Genomic DNA, 24383 nt, shown 5'->3' with positions numbered 1-24383 from the left:
CTTCATACTAACATAACATATGTAGCCCCAAAAAAATAAGTCTACTGAATCAGTTCCTCTAACTGTTATTCTAACTGTTATTTACAGACCTCATTGACCATATTCTGAATTCCTCTGTGAATTTGCAGATTTCATTTCAATCCTAGTTGTTTCTTTAGACAAAGCAGTAATTGTTGGAGACTTATTTATTATAGCCATTGGCTATATGTATATAGAGAGTCAGGAATTGGCCTGGACCTTTTCCTGTTTGGACACTAGGGGGACATTCCTGCAGTTTGTTTATCTGTGCCATGTGTCTTTGTTTTGTTTTTTGTATCATGTGTGATACACACCCTTTCCTTATCCGTTCCACTTGGTCATTTTATTAATTCATTTATTTAGGAAAATGATCCAGAATAACATATCGGTGAGTGGCAAAAGTGTGTGAACCTTTGCTTTCAGTCTCTGGTGTGACCCCCTTGTGCAGCAATTACTGAAAGTAAACATTTCCATTAACTCTTGATCAATCCTGTACAACAGAGTGAAGGAATTTTAGCCAATTCCTCAGTCAACAATTCTATTGGAATAAGGTCAAGATTTTTACTTGGCCATTTCAAAATATATATATATATATAAAGCAATTATTTACAGTTAACAGTTATCTAACTATTCACAGTTTTTACTATACACAGTCTCTGTTTAGTCGTGGGGGACATTTTAATTTATGGGACCAAATGATGTCCCTACAATGTGTAACAGTTTTGACCTTGCGGGAACATTTTGCTGGTCCTTTGAAAGAAAATTTATATTTTACAATTAAAAATATATAAAATTGTCTATAAGATAGAGGTATAGGTTAAGCTTAGGTAGTAGCATACTGTACACATCAGTGGAAAAACCCCACAAAGATAAAATTACAAAACTGCTTCAGACATGCAGATGGCTCTAACAGATGGAGTGTCCTAAAGGGAGGGAAACATGCTAGAAAAGAGTGGGCTAAAACTACACCCACATTAGTAGGTGGGATGTTGTACTATAGATTGGGGTGGTAAAGCAAAGAGCAAAAGAAAAAAAAAGCAAAGCAATGCCATAAGATACTGTGCTCTTGTTGAATTAGAATACAGTAATAGATTAACAATAGAGTAACAGAAATTAAAGATTCAGGACAATTATAAAAATATCTCAATTTGTTGCATATACACAATTAATTTTACATTTACATTTCCTATTCCAGAGTGATTTACAGTACAGAACTGCTTTTTAGTCTCCATCATGAATGTATCCTCAGGCTACTACAAATATATCAGCATTTAAGATTACTATCAAGCATTTAAGATTACTACAGGAACATATTTTTTCTTAGCGCTTTTGTTAGTGCTAATTCAAGTGCTTACTTGAAACATGATAAATTGTGCTAAATAAATTGTGCCTTGTGCATACAGAAAGTTATAACTTCTCATTCCTATATTATGAGCAATCAAATGGAACAGACCAATTTTCTGTTAGAACATACAGCTTTGTTAACTCTCAATTTTTTTGTGTCAATTTTGCCTGTGACTTAATAATGGCTTAAATAATACTGTTTACATAATTTAGTCATTTTAGTATACAGTGTTGTTTGAAAATTTGTGAACCCTTTAGAATTTTCTGTATTTCTTTATTTGTGCATGACCCAAAACAAGTCCTAAAAGTAAACAAATTTAACCCAATCAAACATTTACATTTACAGCATTTGGCAGATGCCTTTATCCAGAGTGACGTACAAAAGTGCTTTTAAGTCACTATTATTGAATACATTAACTCTGCTTCACTTGGTTACAGATTTACCATGAGCCTAAAACACTGTTCAAAGTTGATGTTTTTTTAAACATACATACATACAACAAACAGGGAGGAAAGTGCTTGTTGTATACCTACCATTTACCCTGAGAGATGGTGGGACCAGTCAATGGTAGCTCTGAGGGTATGAGGTGCAGTGCAAGGCTTTGAGGAAAGAGGGAGCTGGTCCATTTTTGGCTTTGAAAGCAAGCCAGTGGAGAGAGAGGGTGGTTTACATGAACTTAGGCAGGTTGAAAACAAGTCATGCAGCTGCATTTTGGAGCCTTTGTAGAGGACATATTGCATTCATAGGTAGACCCAGCAGTGAGTTTCAGTAGTCCAGTCTTGAGATGACAAGAGACTGAACAAGTACCTGAGCAGCCTGTGTGGACCAAATTGGCCGAATCCTTCTAATGTTATAGAGAAGGAACCAACATGAGCGTGTCACAATAGCAACATGCAAGGAAAAGGACAGTTGATTTGTCCATGGTTACCTCAAGGTTGTGAGCTCTAACTGAAGATCCGATCGTTATGCAGGGATATTGAATCCTGGGGATGAATCACTTGGGATGATCAGCAGTTTAGATTTGCTAGGATTATGCTTCAACTGATGCGTTGTCATCCACAATAGATTGTCTGCCAGACATGCTGAGATCCGAACAGAAGCTGTGTTATTTGAGGGTGGGAAGGAGAAAATAAGTTGACTATCATCAGCATATCAAGTGGTAAGAGAACCTGTGTGAGGAAATAACTTCACCAAGAGAGTGAGTATACATGGAGAAAAGGCAGGACAAAAATATTATACTTGATATTTTATTCATTAATTTTTCAGTATTACATATCTATGTGTGGCAAAGAATGGCTATGTTTAGCAGATAATTGAAGGCCAAATTAGAATCAATCTGTTGTCAGTGAATGTGATGACAACCAGGTTTATTTTTTTTTTTTACCTCTGAGCAACTAAATACCTCTTTTACACTGAATAATTGTAATTTTTGAGAGTAATAATCAGGGAAACCCTGAACAGCTTTGGGGTGTATGGCTAAGCTGCAAGAAGAATGCCACTACCCGGCAAAAAGAACATTGCCAAATGCACACATTCTGCCACACATGATACATTTAACTTTACGGCATTTGGCAGACGGAATTTAGTCATTCATATAACTGAGCAGTTGAGCTGTAAGTAGCTTGCTCAAGGACTCAGCAGTGCCATCTTGGCAGTACTAGGAATTTGAAATTACAACTTTTTGATCATTCCAACATCTTATCCACTGAACAACCACTTCCCATGAAGAGAAAACATGATTTATAAGAACAACTTATTCCATGGTCCAATTCTAAAGCCCACTTAATTTCTCTAAAGAAAAGAATAGTTTAAATAAACCTATCCTCTATCACATCACCACTAGCCCCAAACATTTCCTACACTGGATGTGCCTGGTGTTCACAGACATGACCAGCACACACACACACACACACACACACACACACACACACACGCACCATGCTTCTGATTGAGCATATCTCAACATTCAGACTTTGTAAAGTATATGCTCATACCAAGCCTTTGTTCACTGTTATTGCCCTTTTGGTTTTTTGTGGACTTTTCTTCTGATTTTCTCATTTGCTCTTGCTTGCCCTAGTTCATGCTGTTTGCCAGTCAGACCACTGTCTGTTTCTGACTACTGATGCTCTTGCATCCTGTCTCGGCATATGTTCCTGACTAAATTGCCTTTATTTCCAATAATAATAATAATAATATTAATAATAATAATAATAATAATAATAATAATAATAATAATAATAATAATAATAATAATATACAAAGGAACTGCTCATTCTGGTCAGTTGGGTAGTCCATTAACTTAACAAAGTAGAAGCAATGAGGTCCTTTGAAGCATTGTACAATGTATGGTTTCAAATCAAGTGCCACTAATGGCACTCCAAAGAAGTTCCTACATCAAATGGCATAGAAAAGAAACAGATGTCATGTAAAGATTTTGTTATTTTGGCCTGTTATTTATTTTCTATTAAATTGAGTTCCATTTGCTAACAATATAGCACCATCTAGTGGACTTTCAATGTGCTCTCAAAATATGTACCAAATAATAAAGTCCCCAAAAATATCATTCATAAAAGCAAAAATATCATTTAATAAAAGCAACTGCAGATGGTGGTGTGACAATCCTGTGTTGCAAAAAGCAAAATATTCTGTTAAAGCCTGTTTAGTTTGGTTAATCTAATGCTTGTACTGGTTCTCAGTGAAAATTAATAAAGGGTGGAAAATATCAGATGAAAATGTCCTTTTATTGTCCACTGTAACTGATTTTGTAACCAAGTCTCAGTATTTCATCTAGTTTTATGTGAAATCCTAAATGCTGTTTTTGAATTTTGCATTTTGTTTTTGTATCGTTTCACTCCTCATGTCAAGATTAAATGCAGGGAGTTAAGCTGTATCTCTGTTTCTATTATCATCTGGGAGTTTATATTGTAGCCAATCTATGTAGCCTAATAAAATGTGAAGGCAAATTCAGGTGTAGTGTGAAAAATAGTTGCATTGCTTGTCAATAAAATAAAATGCTTGCACTAAGAAAAACATCAACCCCTGCACAGGTTTTAGGGATGTGATTGGCTTGTGGATAGGCCTCAGAGATGAGCAAAGGCTGTGCATAGAACCCAGGGAGAGATGGGGTTGAGGACAAGTGTCAGGGTTGAGTTGGGGTTGTTTGCTTCCATCTTTGTGGCAGGAGTTTGGAGAAGGCCCACATATGGGTATGATGGACAAGTGTCCACATACTGTACTTTTGTGTAATTTAGTGTCAGAACAATTATAAGAACAATATTTTTATCTAAATGTTATTTTTGTATAATGGATATTGTCGTAAAGTAGCTTTACAGGAATAGATAAATTGAGGAAATAAATTATTAATTTAAAATGTATCCCTAATGAGCAAAATATTAGAAGAAAACTTAAGATTAACCAGGCTTTTTGCTTTTTGACATTCTTCTGACTGATTTTATAAATGTAGTATTCCAAAATAATTTTATTCATGCTTCCTTCTGTAAAAAAAAACATGAAGTTTAAAGTTAAAAAGTGACCAGTTGGTACATGATTTGCCCACTAGATGGGAGTGTAAGTTTACAGAACTAGTTTTGTTATTATAGCTGACAAAATTATAGTATCTTTGTGCTTGCAGGAAAACATTCCAAATATAATAGAAAATATTTTTATTTGTGTGTTTGTTTTTAGAAAATGATAAATGATGAGGACATGCACTGAAGAACTGCAATTGAAAAGAAAACAATGACTAAAAAACACTCAATTTTAAATATGAATAAATTACAACAGCGGTAAACCAAATGTAACATTTAATAGTTCTTTAAAATCATATTAGCATTTACAACAATGCAAAAAGAACAGAGAAAGACTTCAATTTTCAAATGGCAATGAACATAACACACACTGTAATACCTAAAAATGATTTTTTTTTTGCAGAATTTACTAGAATTGCGTGCAAAAAACTGGAATGAATTCTTAGGTGAACTTGACACCACACTTCGTCTAATGAAGATTTTCCATTCATCCATTTCCATCTAAAACCTTGTGTAATACCTTATCAAAATTACTAAAGCAAGTTGAGTCAAGAATGTTTGTTCATGTGTGAATGCAGCTTAATTTCTTACTGCTACTGTATGTCTTTAAAACTATATTTAAGACTCATAATTTACTCAGCCTCATGCCATCCCAGATGAATGTCTTCAGATAAACAGATACAAAGATTTTTAGAAAAATAATCTCTATGAATTCATAAAATGCCATTGAAAGCTGATGCTCATTTGACACTTAAATAAAAACATCAGTTAATCCATGTTAATCAGCCGTGTTAAGTGAAGCAATACTGTATGTGAAACAAAAAAAACAATAAAATGGAATTGCCTTCAGTATAACGTTATTAGGACGTTATTGTGTTGTAAGAAAATGTGAAACTTGTGCAAGAATTGACGATCCTCCATGCCAACAATGACAACTCGTACTAAACCACTCAACCCTACCGCCACAATGCCCCTTCCTCATGTGACAGCATTACAGTTAAAAACGTTCCAACTATTACTGTGTTTCTTGCACACACCTATAATTTTTCATTGATTTATCCATTGGGTCATATGAATTGTCATTATCATTGTGTTACTTAAGCATGAAACAAGAAGACTATAGTATAAACTGAAATGAATTAATTTCATAAAAATTGTTGTCTTTAAGAAAGAAGGTAGGTAACTGGGCATGGCATGGCATGAGATAATCTATGAATGATCCATTTAAATTAGAGTACTATTCTTCATGCTTTTAAATGTTAGAAAAAACAGTCTATCAAAATAAGACAATGGCATATTTATATAAAATATATATATAAAATACTAAAATAAAATATGGTTTCCTGAAACAGCTACACTGTAGCAAATTACAAATAATAAGGCATTCTTTACACACTCTGAATAACATGGACTCATAATCATATACGCCTTAATTTTTTTCAGGAAACAGAATTCAGTGCACTGTGGATCTCTGTGGTGTCCATGTCCTTCTTGGGGACAACTCCTCAGAATTTTTCAAGGTTTGCTTTGTAAGTATTTAATATTTATAGTAAAATTATTAAAAAAATTATAAGATTAATACACAAGTTTTGTGTGACCTGTGCTATTGAAAAATGTATGTACAGCTCTGCCTAATGTCTACATTAGATATATTCCTATCTTTTCAAGACTCTCCTCACTGCTCTTCCTGGATCCCTGTACATTTAGTCTCCACTGCTATCTTCATAGAGGGAGATATTGTTATGGATGATGTCAGGGACCCGCATCTCTCTGTTTATCTCTTGTTTGGACTATTATACACATTCCATCTTGATTACCCAAAGTGCATGAAGAACACATTTAACTTTATCTAGCAAGTCATGCTTGATCTAGGATCAAAGCATCAGAGAAGTTGGGGTGTTTTTATGGATAAAATCCACACCAAACTGCAGGGATGACACAGAAGGAGATTTTTTAAGAAAACAAAAACACATGGAAAACTCTAGGGAGACTACGCAACAGATAAACAAACCGACAGGGAACAGTCCAAGCCGTCCATGACAGTACCCCCCTCAAGGCACGGCTCCTGACGTGCCAACCCAGAACCACGCGCGAAAGTCCAAAGGGGCAATGATCCTGGCTAGAATCAGGGGAAAGCTAGGAGCTCCATGCCACCATGCATTGGTCTATGACTGTGCCAGAGGCAGTGAGAGAGCACGAGCAGACTAGAAACAGAACATCAATAGCCCTGCAGGAACTGGGACCCTGGAGTGGGACAGGAAGTAGGGGAAGCCTTCCAGAAAAGGACACACCTAGGAACCCCAGCAGTCAGAAGGGTCTGCCACCCAATACCGGCTATAATAGCCGGAGTCCTGATCTGGAGGGGGAACATGTTCTATGAACCCTTTACTCGGAAGTGAGAGAAGTACCTCTTGGAGATTTGGTCTGTGCTAACAACAATGGGCAGTACAACCTGAAAAGAGGAGGACAGGAGGTGAAAATGACCCACTGTGAAAAATCTCAAAGTGAGCCCCCGAGTCAAAGCAAAGACATTAGAGTCCACGGAGAGTATGAGAGAAAGAGCTCACCCATCTCTCGTTCCTATTCCGCAAACTTTACCTGCAACCTCCATAATCAAAGCCGACGTGCTACCTTTGAGAGACACGGAACTCCAGCCTGAAATGCAGCCAGTGAGAGCAGATATTATGAAAAAAATTTGCTCGTAATGCCCTACGATTGCTCGTTCCATGATAAAGAAGAAAAGACCCTAGTCTTTATATATCTTCTTTTGCCCTTGCCTTAGACAATAAGACAGACAATAGACACCAACATACACAGATCGCATCCTGAAGACAAAGAAGCTGGAGTAATGTGACATAGATGCCCTTATATTAACTCGCTGGAGCATAATCAATTCTTCATTTGTCCTTCCCAAGCCGTTAAAATGTCTTGGGAGACACCAGTTCCTCAAAGAAGTGTTCCCACAGAGTCAGCCCTGATGCAGCATCGAGTTCCCTTGAAAGGGAACCTATACAACCACCTGAAGTCCTGTTGAAATATAGCTTGTTTCAGCCTCAGTCTTGACATTTATTTGGTATCTTTCTAAGAGAAGATACCAAATAAATGTGGTCTTTGAAGACAACAATCTCCTCATCAATATACAATTGCCGGACTGTATATTTATAATCACACCCTTCAGTGTCACCCAAATGAGAATGGGTTCCCTTTTGACTCTGATTCCTCTCAAGGATTCTTCCTCTTCTATACAAGGGAGTTTTTCCTTGCCACAGTCACCTCAGGCTTGCTCACTGGGGATAAATACAAACACATTTAAATATAAGTCTAATATTAATCTTGAATTTTTGTATAATATTGAATTTTTTGTTTTATATTTCTTATGTTCTGTCCATTGTTAAAAGCGTTATATAAATAAATGTGAATTGAATTGAATAGATTCTGGCTTTCCCGCCTCCGTCTTGTGTGTGTGGAGTTTGCATGTTCTCCCCGTGCCTCGGGGGTTTCCTCCGGGTATTCTGGTTTCCTCCCCCGGTCCAAAGACATGCATGGTAGGTTGATTGGCATCTCTGGAGAATTGTCCGTAATGTGTGAGTGTGTGAGTGAATGAGTGTGTGTGTGTGCCCTGCGATGGGTTGGCACTTCGTCCAGGGTGTATCCTGCCTTGATGCCCGATGACGCCTGAGATAGGCACAGGCTCCCTGTGACCCGAGGTAGTTTGGATAAGCGGTAGAAAATGAGTGAGTGAGTTAATGAGATTCTGGCTTTTCTAAATTTTCCTTCTATAACAAAATATAAAGAATTGAGTTCAGTCTGCAAATGTGAAGGGAAATATAAAATAACTCCTACTACTACTATGACTTCTACTACTGTAGTAATAATAATAATAATAATAATAATAATAATGATAATAATAATAATAATAATAATAATAATAATAATAATAATAATAATAACAACAAACAAATGAGCTTCAAAATTATTATTTATATAGCACCCTTCATTTTATTACAGGAAATCTCATCATTTCACTTAACAGAAATAAACAAATGTAATAAATGTAAATGAACACAAAGCATGGAAAAATACAGTAATAATAAAAAGCAGGGCATGTGTAGTGACATTTTATAATCAATTTGACATACATATAAGTGTAGACCAATTTATTCAGAAATGTAATCTTTTTAAAAATGGTTACGTTCTTAAAGGGCTTCATTTTGGACCAAGTAATGTTTACAGCTTATAGCTAAGATGGTAATTCCAGCTATCAGAATCTCACAATAGTCCCATGTACAGTATTATACATTATACATCTGTGGTCTGAAATGATTAAAAATTATATCAGTCACTTTATTTTTGGATGTTGAATTTATATATATTTATAGTGTACATGTGACAAACAGTGAGTTGTAGAATATTTTACACTTTCTATATTACAGTAGGATGGACAGTACCTATTTTTTAGGTTTAGTTGCTGTATTACATTTATCTAGAAAATAAAGTCCTGAATGATAAAAAAAAACAAAAAAAAAAAAAAAAACAGCAAACATACATTCAGATAGTTTTGTTAAAGGATACATCTTAGAAGCTTCACTGGAATGTTTGACAAAGTAATCTTAAGTCCATTTGAATAATGTGAATGTCACATATCTACACAAAACCCTCTGGGCTACAGATTTCCTAGAAATGTTCCAAATACACTGTGCAAAAGTCATAGTCACATTATAAGAAATGCTGTAAAGCAAATATGCCTTCAAAATAAAAAAATTAAATTAAACAAAGAAAATATTATGGCATGACAACCCTTTGCTTTAAAAAAACAAACATCAGTAGTACAAAGTACACTTTGTACAGTTTTAAGGAAATTGGCTGGTGGTTTAATATAAGCTTTTTGGGAAAGCCACAGTCCTTCTGTCAGTCACACTTTGGTTTTTACAGGTAATCCCTGACTGCCTTCACTTTAACTTTTGGTCAAAAAGTGGTCCATTATTCTTCCTTTCTGACACTGACACTTACTGTAATTTTTGTTTGTGTTGTTTTGTTTTTTCTGTTTTGTTTTGCTTTTTGTTTGTTTTTGTAAAAGACATCAAATAAACATATTTAAAAAATATGGTGCCTAACACCTTTGCACACTACTGTAGCTCACGCTCACAGGTGCATTACAATGATTTTATTTAACTGCCTCAGATAATCAGCCAAACTTTACGTCAACAAACAAACAAACAAAATGGCAAAAAAGACTGGTTTCATATATATATATATATATATATATATATATATATAAATATATATATATATATATATATATATATATTTCAAATTTTTTATTCCACATAAGAAATGGCATGCGCTGGATGTAAAATATCCTGTGCTCTGAAATTTTCCACTGAACATTTGTACATTACAGGTGCTTTTAAACAGAAACAGTTAACAGAAATAATTTGGTTAAAATAGGCCAACATCCTATGCACTTTCAAACAAATAACTAAACTAATAAATACTGTTACATGCATCCTCTTGAACTTTCAACTGTTAATTCAATGACATTCTTAAACTACATTCTGGAATGATGGTCTTAAAAGTATACATCTTTCTTTTAAACATATTTAGAAAATGAGATATTCTTGAGAAAAGGTACATTTTCTCTTTTAGGTTCCCCTTAAAGGAACTTTGTCATTCTTGTAAAAATACTTGAATGTTTTATCTGCCATACCACTTGAATCCTATTTTGTTCATTGTTTGTTTTTATACCTGGAATACATGATACAGCTGTGGTTATGCTCTGTCTAATACTGACTAATTGGTTGGACTATTGTTTAAAGAGTTTATTCATTCACTAAAATAATGTCTGTGTGTATTACTCCCCAGGTTGGCCAACAATCAATCACATATTATTTTATCTTATTTTTTCAGCCTTTATTTACAATGTAGTAAAGAGGAGGAAATGCTTCAGAGAATTATTAATTATCCATATGTAGCAAACAAGTTTATCTTATCTATTTTCTTAAATTTCTCCATAATTCCTGCTGTGAACTTTGCACACATATTTGAATTTTGCAACTTTGGCTGACCTTGAAATTATGAAAATTGCTGTGCACAAATTATCTAGAATTTAAACTGTAACTGAAAATCTCAAGTTTATTAATAACATTCATATTGCAAATTTTATTCTACTAATCTATCTTTGTCATCAAACTAGTGTATGTTGACATGAACATGAATCATGAATTGTTTAACGCAGTTTTTTCCAGGATCCACACTATACATATGAGTTGTTTTTGCTGCACATTCACAATACTTTTAAAAATTGAGTAAATACTCAAATTTATCCTACAGAAAAGGATGTAAAAGACAGAAAAGCATCCTACCAAGTAGAGCGTGTGACCAGGCAAGTGTTCAGCATTTGATGTGTGCCACTAACACGTTTTTCCTATGAAATACAATTAGAAAGACATACATTTTAAATGGATTTGCTCTCTTCCTCTGAAACCAGACACTGACCTTGAAAGGTCTGCCACTCTGATAGAATGTCAAAATCCTACACCTACTAGACTGGAATAAGCCAGTTTGAAGCCATCATAAAAGAAAAAGATATTTATAAGAATTTTATATATGTGCTAGAAATATTAAAAACCATACTTAAAATAGATTTCATGTATGAATTTCACATTCTGAAAAGGAAGCCAGTGCTTTCTTTTTAACCAAAACAAAAGGCTTTATGTATTCCAGTTCAGCCTACTTGAAAGTCTATTTGCACCACTATTTTTCCTCACCTAAAATGATACAAATGATGGCCTGTTTTTACAATGTAACTAGCTATTTCTTTAATACTGTTTGAATGACCTTAACATACTTTTTTAATTGACACTTCACATTTTATAATTTACATATTAAATATATAATCTAACAGTTTCTGTAAATACTAGGTGTCTAAATTTGAACAGCTTTGACACTATCAATATGGAACAAAATATTATAAATTAATTATTTCAAATTACATACACTGAAAAGCATTTGGAGCTATATACTGTTTCAAGGCACTTCTTGGTAATTTTGGGGAGACTATCAAATAAAAAAACTAACTTTACAGCTAAATTTATAAATTGTTGCAGCAGTAAAATGCAAGCAGTGGAAACATTGAAAACTGATGTGGTCTTCCTATGTTGTAGCCTATCCCCCACAAGGTGTGTTGAGGTTTGGAGTATTGTGCATTATGAAATACTTTTCTGCTTACCATAGTTGTAAATAGTGCTTATTTGACTTACTATTGTTATTTTGAAGCTTTCTGTGTAAACCCTAGACACTGTTTTGTGTGGAAATCCCAGGAGATCAGCAGTTTCTGAAATAATGAAATCAGTCACAGAGATTCAATTTTTTCCAACTCTGATGTGAAGACCTATAGCTGCATGAATTAATGCATTGTGCTGCTGCCACATGATTGGCTGATTGGATAACTGCATAAATGAGCAGGTATACAAATGTTTCTACTAAAGTGATCAAATATCTTTAGGCCATATTTCAGGGTCAGTATTGGTGTGGAGTGGGAGCAACATTAAGGCATAGGCCTGGTTTATAATTAGTGTAACTTTAGTTGAGAGCATGTCTTGGTCCACCATGATGCCTTATGAATTAATACTGATTCTAATACACAGAAGCATTTTGGGGGGTTGATGCCCTGAGTTAAAGAACATTATCTTGAACATTTACTCATAACCCATCATTTAGCAGGAGCACAACAGATGCTTGACTTGTTGAGGTCTTGTGCAGGCAGATGTAAAGTGTTGACACAGTCAGGACATGGTGTGGCAAATGCTATTCTTCTGGTCTCCAAGTCAGCTGTCTTTCATACAGACTCAGAACATGATGCACAAACTGGTACTGCTCAGCTGTTTGAATCATGCCACCCCTATAAACACAAAATAAAGAAATATTACATTAACTCCATTTAACTGCGCTACTGTATACTTGCCAGGGTTGGGTTAGAAATGAGAAGCCAGGAGGTAGGCTTGATACAGTAACGATTTGTAATTTCTCCATATTTCTTTACTTTTGCCTTTAAGCAGAATTATTTCACTTTGCACATAGACACACACTGCTGTCTCTACCCTGGTTTTAGAAGTAATATGCTACAACCATTTGCATATCTAGTATGTGGCCCACCTTGAATTAACGAAGTTCCAAATACCAAAGAGTGATCCACAAGTTGCCATCTTTAATGTGATGGAGGCTTTGGAGCTGGCTGTGATTGGAACACAGGGTAAAAGGGTGCCCAAGTAGGCAATATTCGTGGGTGAGGAGCACCCAGTTGATGACCAAACACATTCTAAAACATGCTGTGCTTTTGGAGAAAAAAGTCTGGAAACCACTTTTACCTGACAAAAAGCCTGATTGAATGCCTCTGGACCTTGGACCAGAATTGGAAGACTAAATATCATATTTTCAGTTGCTGGAAGTCCCAACAATCTTAATCATGCTACAGTCACTCATTACTGTAAAAGAAAATGTCATCTGAATAAAGTGCCATATGCTAGATGTTAAAACATTGCTGGGGCAACAAATAAACCAAATGGAATTGTGACAAATCATTGTAAACCCGAACAAAATAAAAAAGGCTGTTTTTTGCTGGAATATTATGGTCAAGGGACCAACATAGTGGCCTTGGGTACCAATACACTTACTGTGGAGCACACATTATGCCCATTTCAAGCATAGCCTTGGGTTTATATAACCATTTTTTGCATTGAGGTAACCAATATACAACCACACCTGGAGGGTGTTGTAGTGAGGGAAAATATATAAAAAAACTACACTGGGTTATTTGTTTAACCCAGTTCCCTGAGAAAAGAACGAGACACTGCATCATGGCATGACACTATGGGAACGCCTCTTTGCGGAAGCAGTGTCTAGTCTAAAGCTCTGTGTGAAAACATGCATAACTATTGGCTCAAGGAGGTCATGTGGTGAAGCAAAGCATCTACGTCACATCACTCCATCTTCTACTTGTTTGAAAGAATTGCGACCGGATGCTCGGCATGTAGCAAACAACACAGTGTCTTATTCCCTTCTCAGAGAACCAGGTTAAATACATTGCCTAGTGTAGTTAGCATTTGGTGATGTCCTCAAGCAGTCCATTGTAATGGTCAGACAAGGACCGTGCCAATATACCTCAAATAATAGAAAGAGGTATACTGGCACTTTTAGGGTGACCGGCTGATTCAATGGCTGAACTTTGCAATATTCAACACACCATCTGTGAACACTGCTGCAATTGCCAGGCAATAGAAACAGGCCAGGAGATCAGCATATCTTTCCACCATAATAGTAGGTAATCGATCTAATTATATCAAACCAATTTCACAAATTTGTTCTTCCAAATAACCAACTTGTATACTAGATACCATAACTACAAATGTCATTAAACAAATACAACCAGAAGCAAATCAAACACCATTTAAAAATAATCATTTTATCCCTCAGCCCCAGCTACTGTATGTACCTAAATCCTTGCAGCTATAAAAACCCTTGACAAACATAACCTCAACACTTGTCATCTGTGTAACTATAGGCCAATATCACAATTATCTGTAACCATCATATTAACTTCCATTGCTAAGACAAAGAACCCACAGCTATATTCTTTATAAGCTCCCAAAAAACTTTGCAATATAATTAATTTAATTAGAATTTTATTTCTTAGTTGCATTGTAAGGGACATAGTTTGTTCAGTGTCTTTTTTTTAAATTCATGTTTACTCTGACTAACTGAAACAGCTGCTCCTGCCCTGGCATCTGCCTACATAGATCCTTTTTTTCCTCTATTCTACTCCTCCCTATAGGCAGAAACTGAAACAGAAAGAAACCAGCATACAGGCTCTATGCTTCAAAATTATTTTGATCACTTTGTCACAGACAACAACATAGATTTACATCTGTAAATCTATAGATTTACATAATGTGTAATGAATATTAATACAATCCAAATATACCTGTCCAAACGAAGTTGGCTGGTGGTTCTCAAGACATCCACCACTCCTTCATGTCTTAGCTGCTCACACAGGATAGCAGTGGCAATGAAGCAGCCAGTGCGGCCAATTCCTGCACTGAAATCTTGAATAGGTTATTATTTTCTTTTTTTTTTCATTAAAATAAAATGATGTTTATGTCAGAATATTGATTAATAAACGTCTAGAAACTTAACTTAAAATATCTAAGAGGATACATATAAGAAAAAAAAAACTAGATAAAGAAAGAAAGAAAGAAAGAAAGAAAGAAAGAAAGAAAGAAAGAAAGAAAGAAAGAAAGAAAGAAAGAAAAAGTAACATACATGAAGTGGACAAAATCAGTCAGTCAGTAGATTAACACATCCTTGTTCTGAAATTTGTACAGTTGGTTATTGTAAAATATTTTATGAGGAAAATCCTGCAAAGGGTTGATTACTGACTGCATTAGTGTAAACAACTAATCATTTAAAATTGAAAAGAAATATTCCTTGCCTATTATGAAAAGATGCAGAGAAACAGAGATATAATTATTTCCAAATAATTTGCATTTTTAACTTGTCAAGAGATTCTGAACACATTTCTGAACACCTCACAGAAGTGAGGTCCAGGTCCAGGTTCTAGTACCTGATACAGGTGTGCGGAAAGGACTAACACATTGCAGCACAAATATCTTAAAGAGCAACACCCCTGGCTAAGGCACAGGATGAGGTGAGATGGAATGGGGTGGAGTTAGCACTGATGCCATGAGGTGAGGCAAAACCATGCATATCACAGGCCTAAGAAATGGTTCACCAGGCACTGATTGGAGACAGGATTACCCGTTCCGGCTCCCAAAACAAAAAGGAAGGAGGAATTGTGCCACAAACTTGAGTGGTGGACATAAGTCTCAAGAAAAGAAAAAGCAAATGCAACTTTTCCTACTCTACTGACTCCTGGGGCAGAAGACAGTAGGCCTGGACAGCCCGCCATCCTGGGCACATTGGGGACATATCCTGCCCTGGGGTGCGGGATAGGCTTTCACATGCCAGGGGCAAATTCTAGGCAGGCGGGGGCGATTAACAGGGCCTGCAAATCTCCCACTCTTTTGAGGGTGGCCAAGGCTAAGAGCAGAGCCATCTTCAGGGTAAGAAACTGACTCCATGGGCTGAAAGGGAGCTTCCAGCAGCCACTGAAGACCACAGAGGTCCCAGGGAGGAAGGCATGGTCTGCAGGAAGGTCTCAGCCACCTGGCACTGAGCAGAAAGTGACCGATCAGAGGGTGCCTACCCAAGGAATCCCCGAGGACAGGTTTGTGGTTTGCAGCAATGGCAGCCACGTACACCTTTAAAATAGATGGGTATACGGCATGAGAAAGTTCCCGACAGGAGAATGTCCAGCACTGTACCGAGCAAGCAGACCCAGAGCTTCCACATCAGAGGTGTAGGATTGGCCCTGCGCCTGAGAGAGGAGATCATTCCTGACAGACACTTCCAATGGAGTGCTGTCTAGGAGGGAGTCTAGGTCCGTAAACCAAATTTGAGGGGACCAATGAGGAGCAACTAGGAGAAGGTTGACCCGGTCATGGCACACTCTGGCTAGGACATGCAGGGTCAAAGCTACCGGGGGAAAGGCGTACAGATGGAACCTCGGCCATGCCTGTACCAGGGCATCCAGGCCCAGAGGGGCTGAATGAGAGAGGGAAAACCATAGCGGACATTGGGTCGACTCCATGCAGGCGAACAGATCCACTTCTGCATGGTGAAAAATCTGCACCTCGGGCAGAGACGCCTATCCCCGGGCTTTAACACCTGCCTCAACAAGTCTTCCTCCTGATTTACATGCCCTTCTATGAAAAAAAATCTCTGAGCTAAAGAAACCTGGTCTCTGCACAGAACAGAATATGCTGTGCCAACCTGAATATTGGCTTGAACACAAATCATCCTGCTGATTGATATAGGAAACCACCGCATTGCTGTCTGTGCGCATTAACACATGCTGAGGGGTAGGTGAAAGAGTTTCAATGCTAGAAACATGGCCCTCATCTCCAGGCAAATTATGTGAGATAAGAGCCCTTCCATAGACCCTGGACAGGGCGCCCGTCCAAGTTCACTCTCCAGCCTGAAAGTGAGGCGTCCTGTGCGGGTGACATGCACAGAGAGTGGACCGGGACTGAGGAACTGCGTTTTTTTCCACATAAGAAGGGTATGAAGCCCACGTCCTGTAACCCTTATGAAACTGAGGGAATGTCTGCGAGGATAAAAGCCCTTACCTCTGAGCCAGAGCTGGAATGGCCTCATGTGAAGCAGACCCAAAGGGATAACATTAGCTTCTGCTGCCATGCCAGAGAGGCTTCAGCCTAGCTGAATAGCTTTCACTACTAACAGAATAAAAGTAGTCTAAAGAAGTGCCTGCATCATGGTGGAGTCCCAAACTACCCCAAGAAAGGTGGTTCTCTAAGAACAAGAAAGTACATACTGTGTTCAACCTGAGGCCTAGAGACCTCATAGGGGCAAGCACAGCATCTTGACGACTCGCTGCCATTGCACTAAATGTGTGTGGTGAAAATGCTAGGCCAAAATGAAGAACACTGTTAATCTTCGTCCTGAAAGTGAACCTGAGGAACTTCCTGTGCTCAGGCAAAATGCCTATGTGAAAAAAAGCATCTTTGAGGTCTATTGTCACAAACCAGTTCTCAGACCTGATCTGCAATACAATAACCTTGAGCATGAGCATTGTGAACAAAATCAGACACAGACCCCCTTCTTTCTTGGGAACAACAAAATATTGTCTGTAAAAGCTGAAATCCTGATCTGGGAGAAAAACATGTTCTATGGCCCCTTTCCTCAGGAGTGAGAGAAGTTCCTCTTGGTGGACAACCATCATGGGCAACACACCTTGAATCTGTGAAGGATGGGAGATGAACTGGATCCTGTACCATTTTACTACAGTATCCAGGACCCACTGAGACATGCCTGGCTAAAGTTCCCATGCTGTCAGAATGATGTTAACTTCGCACCAATCTCCCTGGTGTCCTAAAATACTGCCATGTGCCAACCCAGGGTACAGATCTGTGCAAGGAAGAGAAGTGGGCACAGACCCCTTACTGAAAAGGATGCTCCTAAAAACCCCAGCCCATAGGTGTCCTTCCTTCTTAAACAGCCTGGCTGAGATGACAGATCTAAGGTCTCCTCTCGCCTGATGGGTCTGCAACAAAATACAGGCTGTAAAAGCCAGATTCCCGATCTGGGAGGGGATCATGTTCTATGGCCCTTTTCTTCATAAGTGAAAGAAGTTCCTCTTAGGGGTAAGAGGTTTGGTCTGTGCCTATAACAGTGGGCAGCACAAACTGAAAGGAGAATGATGGGGCAAACTGGATTCTGTAGTCTTTTTCCACATTATCCAGTGCCCACTGTGACACTTGATGCACAGGTTCTGATGTAATACTCTCATCGCCAGAACTGACAATTGAAAGGTGTAGCATGATTCACCCTATCCCTAATCCCAATGTTGATAATATTAGCGCATGGGGTAGATCATTGTAAAAAGTAAAAAGACAGAAATTATAACCAGAAAAAGTAAGGATTGGTGGTTCCAATACTTGCCTAGCATGGTAGAAATGGTCTTAAGAGAATGCATCCTATGTGCAGAATGAAATGTGTGAAAACACTTTACAGCACTGATAAGCCACATTAGAGATCCCCAAGGCCGATTTCAGCATTTTATTTTGAGGTTTGTGGACATGATAGATAGGAAAGAAGGAAATCACTACACACTGGTAGTGATATATCACCTTAGTCAGTGGGTAGAAGCAATAGTCACTGCTATGCCACGACTAGCAAAGCAAAGCAAGACTAGCATAATCCCACACTTCCCACTTTGCATTAACAAAGGATGGGGTGTGTACAGTATATCATCCCTGGTCTCAGGGGATGGTAGAAAAAGCAAATGCTGTGCATAAGGAAAAGGTAGCTCAGATTTGTGCCAGCACCAAACTCAACTGGGATGATGCATTACCATTTGCCCTGATGAAAATGCGCTTACAGACAAACTGGATCACACAATTGACACCACACGAAATGTTCAAAGGACAACCAATGCCAATAGCATTTACAAGTTGACCCTATAAAGGCTATAAAGAGTGAAATGTCAAGCTTTGTAAAACATCTAACTCAAATCCAGAGATCTAAGATCAGGGGCTGGTCTTACTCCATCCCAACAACAGGATTTGTCAGATTTGGTCGTCCAGGATTCAGATGTCTTCTCATCTACCCCTAACCTCACCCACCTGGTCCACCACAAGAACAAGACCCATCTTGAGTTTGAATGATACTAAGTAGCATTTTCAAGTGTTGAGACATCTTTTTATATCCTGCTTTATTGTTAGGAAAACAGAGGTGTCTTCATAGATAAAAAAAAAACCCAGACCCAAACATGGGGATAGATTTATTACTTAAAACATAACACAAAACCAGAAAACACTCTGGAAAAAAACTTGGGGGAAAGAAAAGAAACTGAAACTCAAAAGAACAAGAGGAACTCGTGCTACCGGGGGAAAGGCAAGGCAATGCAGGCGTTAAAAAAGGGAAGACAATTAGAGACATAAGGAACAAGTGTGCAGAGGCAGTAGGAAATTAAAACTAGGGTGGAACAGACACGTGAACACAAATGTAAACAAAAACAGACGGCACAAGAGGCAACTGCGGGAACACCCCCTAATTTTTCAACAGGTAAAATGTCCGTGATTTGTGTGATCTTGACAGTATCCCCCTTGAGGCCTGGCTCCCAACGCACGAATCCCAGATCATGCCCGAAAGTCCGGGGAAACAATGATCCCAGTAAGATCCAGGAGTAGCAGGGAACATGGTAAGGCAGGTGGGGGTAGCGAGGAACACAGCAAGCAATGCCCACAGCCGAGCAGAAGCACAGAGAAATGTCCACGGATGAGCAGAAGGGCTGAACGACATCCACAGCTGAGCAGAAGGGCAGAGGGATGTCCACAGCTGAGCAGAAATTAGAGCAACAATCCCAGCCCAGTCATGGCCAGATCCACATCCAGAAAGGGAGGGAGGGATTACGAAATCCTCTACCAAATGCTGGTAACAAGCAACCTCCCCATAGGAGCATGAAAAAATAAAGAAAGAAAATGGAAAAAAAAACTCAGGCTGGTGACATCCTCCACAAACAGACGTCGTCCTCCACGGGAAAACAGGAAGCTTATGTTGAGCACTTTCTTGAGAAACTCACTGACTATTTATGCACAGACACTAATTACAACAAGTTACAGATATGGAAACGTCCCTTTAATATCCATTTAAACCTCTTTGTGTCAACCTGTGTTTTTATAATGTAGCCAAACCTCCAGGGATATGTAAACGTTTGATCAGCGTTGTTTAGGTGATTTCAGTTATCATTAGGTTTTAAAAAGGAGTCAAACAACTCTGTGATCATTAATGACTTCACATGACCACAACCTTAAATAATTGCATGGTTATGATGGAAAATGGAAAAGCAGAAAAATACATACTAATAAATTGTATATAAGCTTATATGACACTCTTTCACAATTATTTGCATTATTTTGCCTACCTCCTGTATATGATGTTCTTAAGCACTTATAGAAAGTAATAAATATGCTCAAGAACACTATGGTGTTAGAGTACCTGCAGTGAACAATGATAGGGCCACTAGAGGGTGAAGCCTGTTTCCTTGCTTCTTCCACTTCTTGAACCAATTGTAAAAGAGGTGGGGCTTTATCTGGAGTTTTCTGATCTGGCCATGATGTGTACCAGTAGTGCCTGAGATTGCGCTCCTCACTTTCATACTAAACACACACACACACACAGACACACAAAAGTATTTAGGAAGTTAGCAATGAAACAGGAGAGAAACAAAGATTTTGCACAAACACTGTAATAAACACTGAAAAAAGTATATTTGAGCTGAGAAAGAAAGGAAATAACTAAGAAAGTTAAATGAATAATAAATTACTTTCATGTTTTATATATATATATATATATATATATAATATATATATATATATATAGATATATATATCTATATATATATATATATATATATATATATATATATATATATAAATAATTAGCTATGATAGATCTTATAAAAAATATATATGAAATATATATAATTAGCTATGGTAGATCTTATAAAAAATATGTATGAAATTACATGCAACCAATATTATTTTGTGCTCAAACATAAACAAAGTAATGTTCTATGTTTTGTGTCTGTGAAGATCCATTTTGTAATCCATGCATGGTTATCTGGAATTTGAGTCATGTCAACTGGACTTCTTTCTAGTTAGATCAAAGCAGCTTCTGCTTCTTCTGTTCTATGTTTCATTTATTTATTTTCAAATGAAAGGTTTTACGTAGTGGAACAGTATAATATTTTCAAAACCTTCACAGTTTTTGAGTTAGGCTTCTTTTCACATCAAACAGACTGGACATTCTTCTCAGACTGCCAGTTGCTTTATTTTATTTTTTTTACGTATAAGTATTATTCTTTTTAAACACGTGAGCATACTGCTGTGTATTAAAATAATGGACATAAAATTGGTCCAGTTCCACTGTCTGGCATCACTAGATGAGGTGATCCTGTTGGCAGAAGACCACCTGGTGACAGATCTGGGAGCAGGCAAGGCCCTCACTTATCCCTTCGTTTGCCCATTTCTCTCAGCATGAATTAAACATATAGACATGATCCATATGAGAGTAATTGAGGAGGATTTAGAATGTTATACACAGTGTCTAAATTCCACACATAGCCAATGCCTTGCATTTAAAAACTGTGTGATTGGTTTAGTCTGGCTTGCTTTTATTTAAAACTGAAAAGCGGATGTTAAAAGCGGTGCTCAAGGAAGCGGAAGCACGGTAAGTGGGTGGGTGTCCATGCTAGGCTAAAAACATGCTAGGCTCTCCTGTCCATTCTACTTTCTAATTTTTCTTCCCTGGACAACAAAATGAACTACATCAGAATCGACTGCTCTACCCGATGAGAATTTAGAAACTGCTGTGTCTTTGTTTTCATGGAGGCGAGGCTCATGACACAGTTCCAAACAACGCCATTCAGCTAGATGGGCTCACCTCGTTTCGTGCCGACAGAAATGCAGCTCTGTATGGTAAGGCTCATGGTGTTGGTGTGTGTGTTTACATCAACATGGAATGGTGCAAGAACTCTGTGTGTGTTTCTAGCTACAGTATGTGGACTTTGCAACGAGAGGGGGAAAACACACTGGAGTTTGTTAACACAAACGTTCACGGTGCGTATTGTGTGGTGCCCCGCCCTCACATTGGCTACTCAGACCACATCTCTGTTAGGCTGCACACAGTTCCAGCACACAGACCACTTGTCAGACGCTCTAAACCAGTTTTAAAGCAGGCGAAAACCTAGACAACAGGAGCCCCCTTTGCTCTTCAGGACTTCTTTGGGTGCACTGACTGGAACATCTTCAGGGATTCTGCAACCAATGGCAACTCCATCAACTTGGAGGAGTACACGGCATCAGTGACCAGCTACATCAGCAAGTGCATTGATGATGTGACCATCTCCTAAACCATCACCTCACGCTCCAACCAGAGGCCATGGATGACTGCTAATGTGCATGCGCTGCTGAAGTCTAGAGACCTAGCCTTCAGAACAGGGGACAGGGCGGCCCTAAGAACAGCAAGGGACAAACTGTCCTGAGCCATCAGAGAAACAAAGCAAGCACTCAGGTCATGTGCTGAACAGCTAGCAGATGTCTTCACTGACATATTCAACATTTTCCTGAGCAGTGCTGTTGTTCCTACATGTCTCAAAACAACCACCATCATCCATGTGCCAAAGAAGAATATCATCCCGTTGCACTCACACCCATTGTAATGAAGTACTTTGAGAATCTTGTCATGAGGCACATCAAGTCCCAGTTACCACCCACAATACACAGCACAATACACATACACGCATGTGCAATCAACCGTATGGACTGCACTGACCTACACCAAATACATACTCTTCCAATATACATCCATTTATTCAGCACCACCCCTATAAAACTGTTTGCACACTGTTTTTGCTCTTTGACATGCTGTCTTTCACATTTCAGTCGACTGCTGTTTTGCACAATACATTACAACAACTGATATAACTGCTGCTATCATATTAATGTGTTCATTCCAGTAATTCTGCACATGCAATATAGAAAATACAGTATTTACACTGGTCTGCACTGCTTTTGTGAATTGTCTTTTGTGTATTGTATTTACTGTAATTTCTTGTATTGTTTGTTTGCACTGTATTTTGTACTGCCCTGTCTTTTTGTGTTTTGTTTTGCACTGTTTGCACCAGGTTGCACAGATGCACTATATGGCTAGGATTAACTTAATAAGTCCTTAGCTCTGTCTTTGTTTTTATGTAGCACCATCGATCTGGAGAAATGTTTTTTCATTTCACTGTGTACTGAAACAGCCATATGTGGTTGAAGTGACAATAAAAGCTTCTTCACTTGACTTGACTTGAAAGCGGGCCGTCTGCTTTGTGGCACGGAGCACAAATTCCGTGGCTCGGCTGAGCTTAGCTACCATCTGATGGTCCAATCCCTCGCCACCATCAAGCTTTTTTAGCAGGTCAGCCTGGTAGGCCTGCAAAACTGCCATGGTGTGCAGGGCTGCACCCTCTTGGCCTGCTACTTTATACACTTTACCCACAAGGGTTGAAGTATCTCTACATGGCTCCTAGGCATCGCCCCATACCCATGATTTTCAAGCTCTATAATGGCTGAAATGTCAGAAATTGCCGGGGGAGAAAGACGCACTGAAAAGGTATTTCCAACACCCAGCAAACAGAGTTGGGGAATTTGAAAGGGAACTCCCAACCAACAGAGATTGCAAAGTTGCAATGGAAATTTTGTTCTCATCTCTCCCTGGTCACATTAACCTCATAGAACACCACATTAAAACACCCTCAGGTATACCTATCCTTTTCCCAAACACAAAAAATTGAGAAGATCTCATGGTCATTCTCAATGCTTGATGGGGGTAATCTAGGATTCACACTTTGCTAAGATTAAGATTGAAATTTATAAGACTGCAGCAAGACCAAAAAGTAAGTGAAACAGTTCCTCCGGCAGGCTGGCTATTATTAAAGGTTTATGCCTAATCCGACGTCTGACTAATCTCACTAAAAGGAAGTGCCAGACATAGTCCAGTGGACAGAGTTGTGCCAACAGCCTTTCAATAAGGTAAAACCTGCACTCTGTGGTGGGCTACAGCCAAAAGCTTGGCTCTTGGTGCGAGAGACTAGGTACAGCACAATAGAGACGAAGTGTCTGGGTGAGGTAATCCTCTTTTAGGCCAGAACTGTGAACCTGTGGCTACACAACATGAGGAAAAATTAATTGTTACACTATCAAGCATGTTGCAGCCAGAGATGGTGTCTCTGTTAGACCTTCTTCTTGATCTTGTAGCCCTATAAAACTGTGGCTGATCCAGTTTGACATTTTCTTTCATCCAATGATATT

General features: G+C 38.2%; 1 protein-coding gene across 1 annotated transcript in view; it reads right to left on the bottom strand.

The window, feature by feature from the left end:
* Positions 1-10239: 10239 nt before the first annotated feature.
* ptpn5 (protein tyrosine phosphatase non-receptor type 5) overlaps positions 10240-24383 on the bottom strand; it is a 551551-nt gene continuing 537407 nt past the window's right edge. Inside the window, exons 12-14 of the mRNA XM_060859760.1 lie at positions 20524-20684; positions 14870-14983; positions 10240-12790 (exon numbers count right to left, since the gene is read on the bottom strand). Coding sequence (XP_060715743.1) covers positions 12697-12790; positions 14870-14983; positions 20524-20684 — 369 coding nt within the window. The 3' untranslated portion in view covers positions 10240-12696. The remainder of the gene's footprint in view (positions 12791-14869; positions 14984-20523; positions 20685-24383) is intronic.

The sequence above is a fragment of the Tachysurus vachellii genome, chromosome 23 (assembly GCF_030014155.1).
Source record: "Tachysurus vachellii isolate PV-2020 chromosome 23, HZAU_Pvac_v1, whole genome shotgun sequence".
Taxonomy (NCBI): Eukaryota; Metazoa; Chordata; class Actinopteri; order Siluriformes; family Bagridae; genus Tachysurus; species Tachysurus vachellii.
The sequence above is the reverse complement of the archived record's forward strand: the minus strand, read 5'-3'. Positions and strand labels throughout refer to the sequence as shown.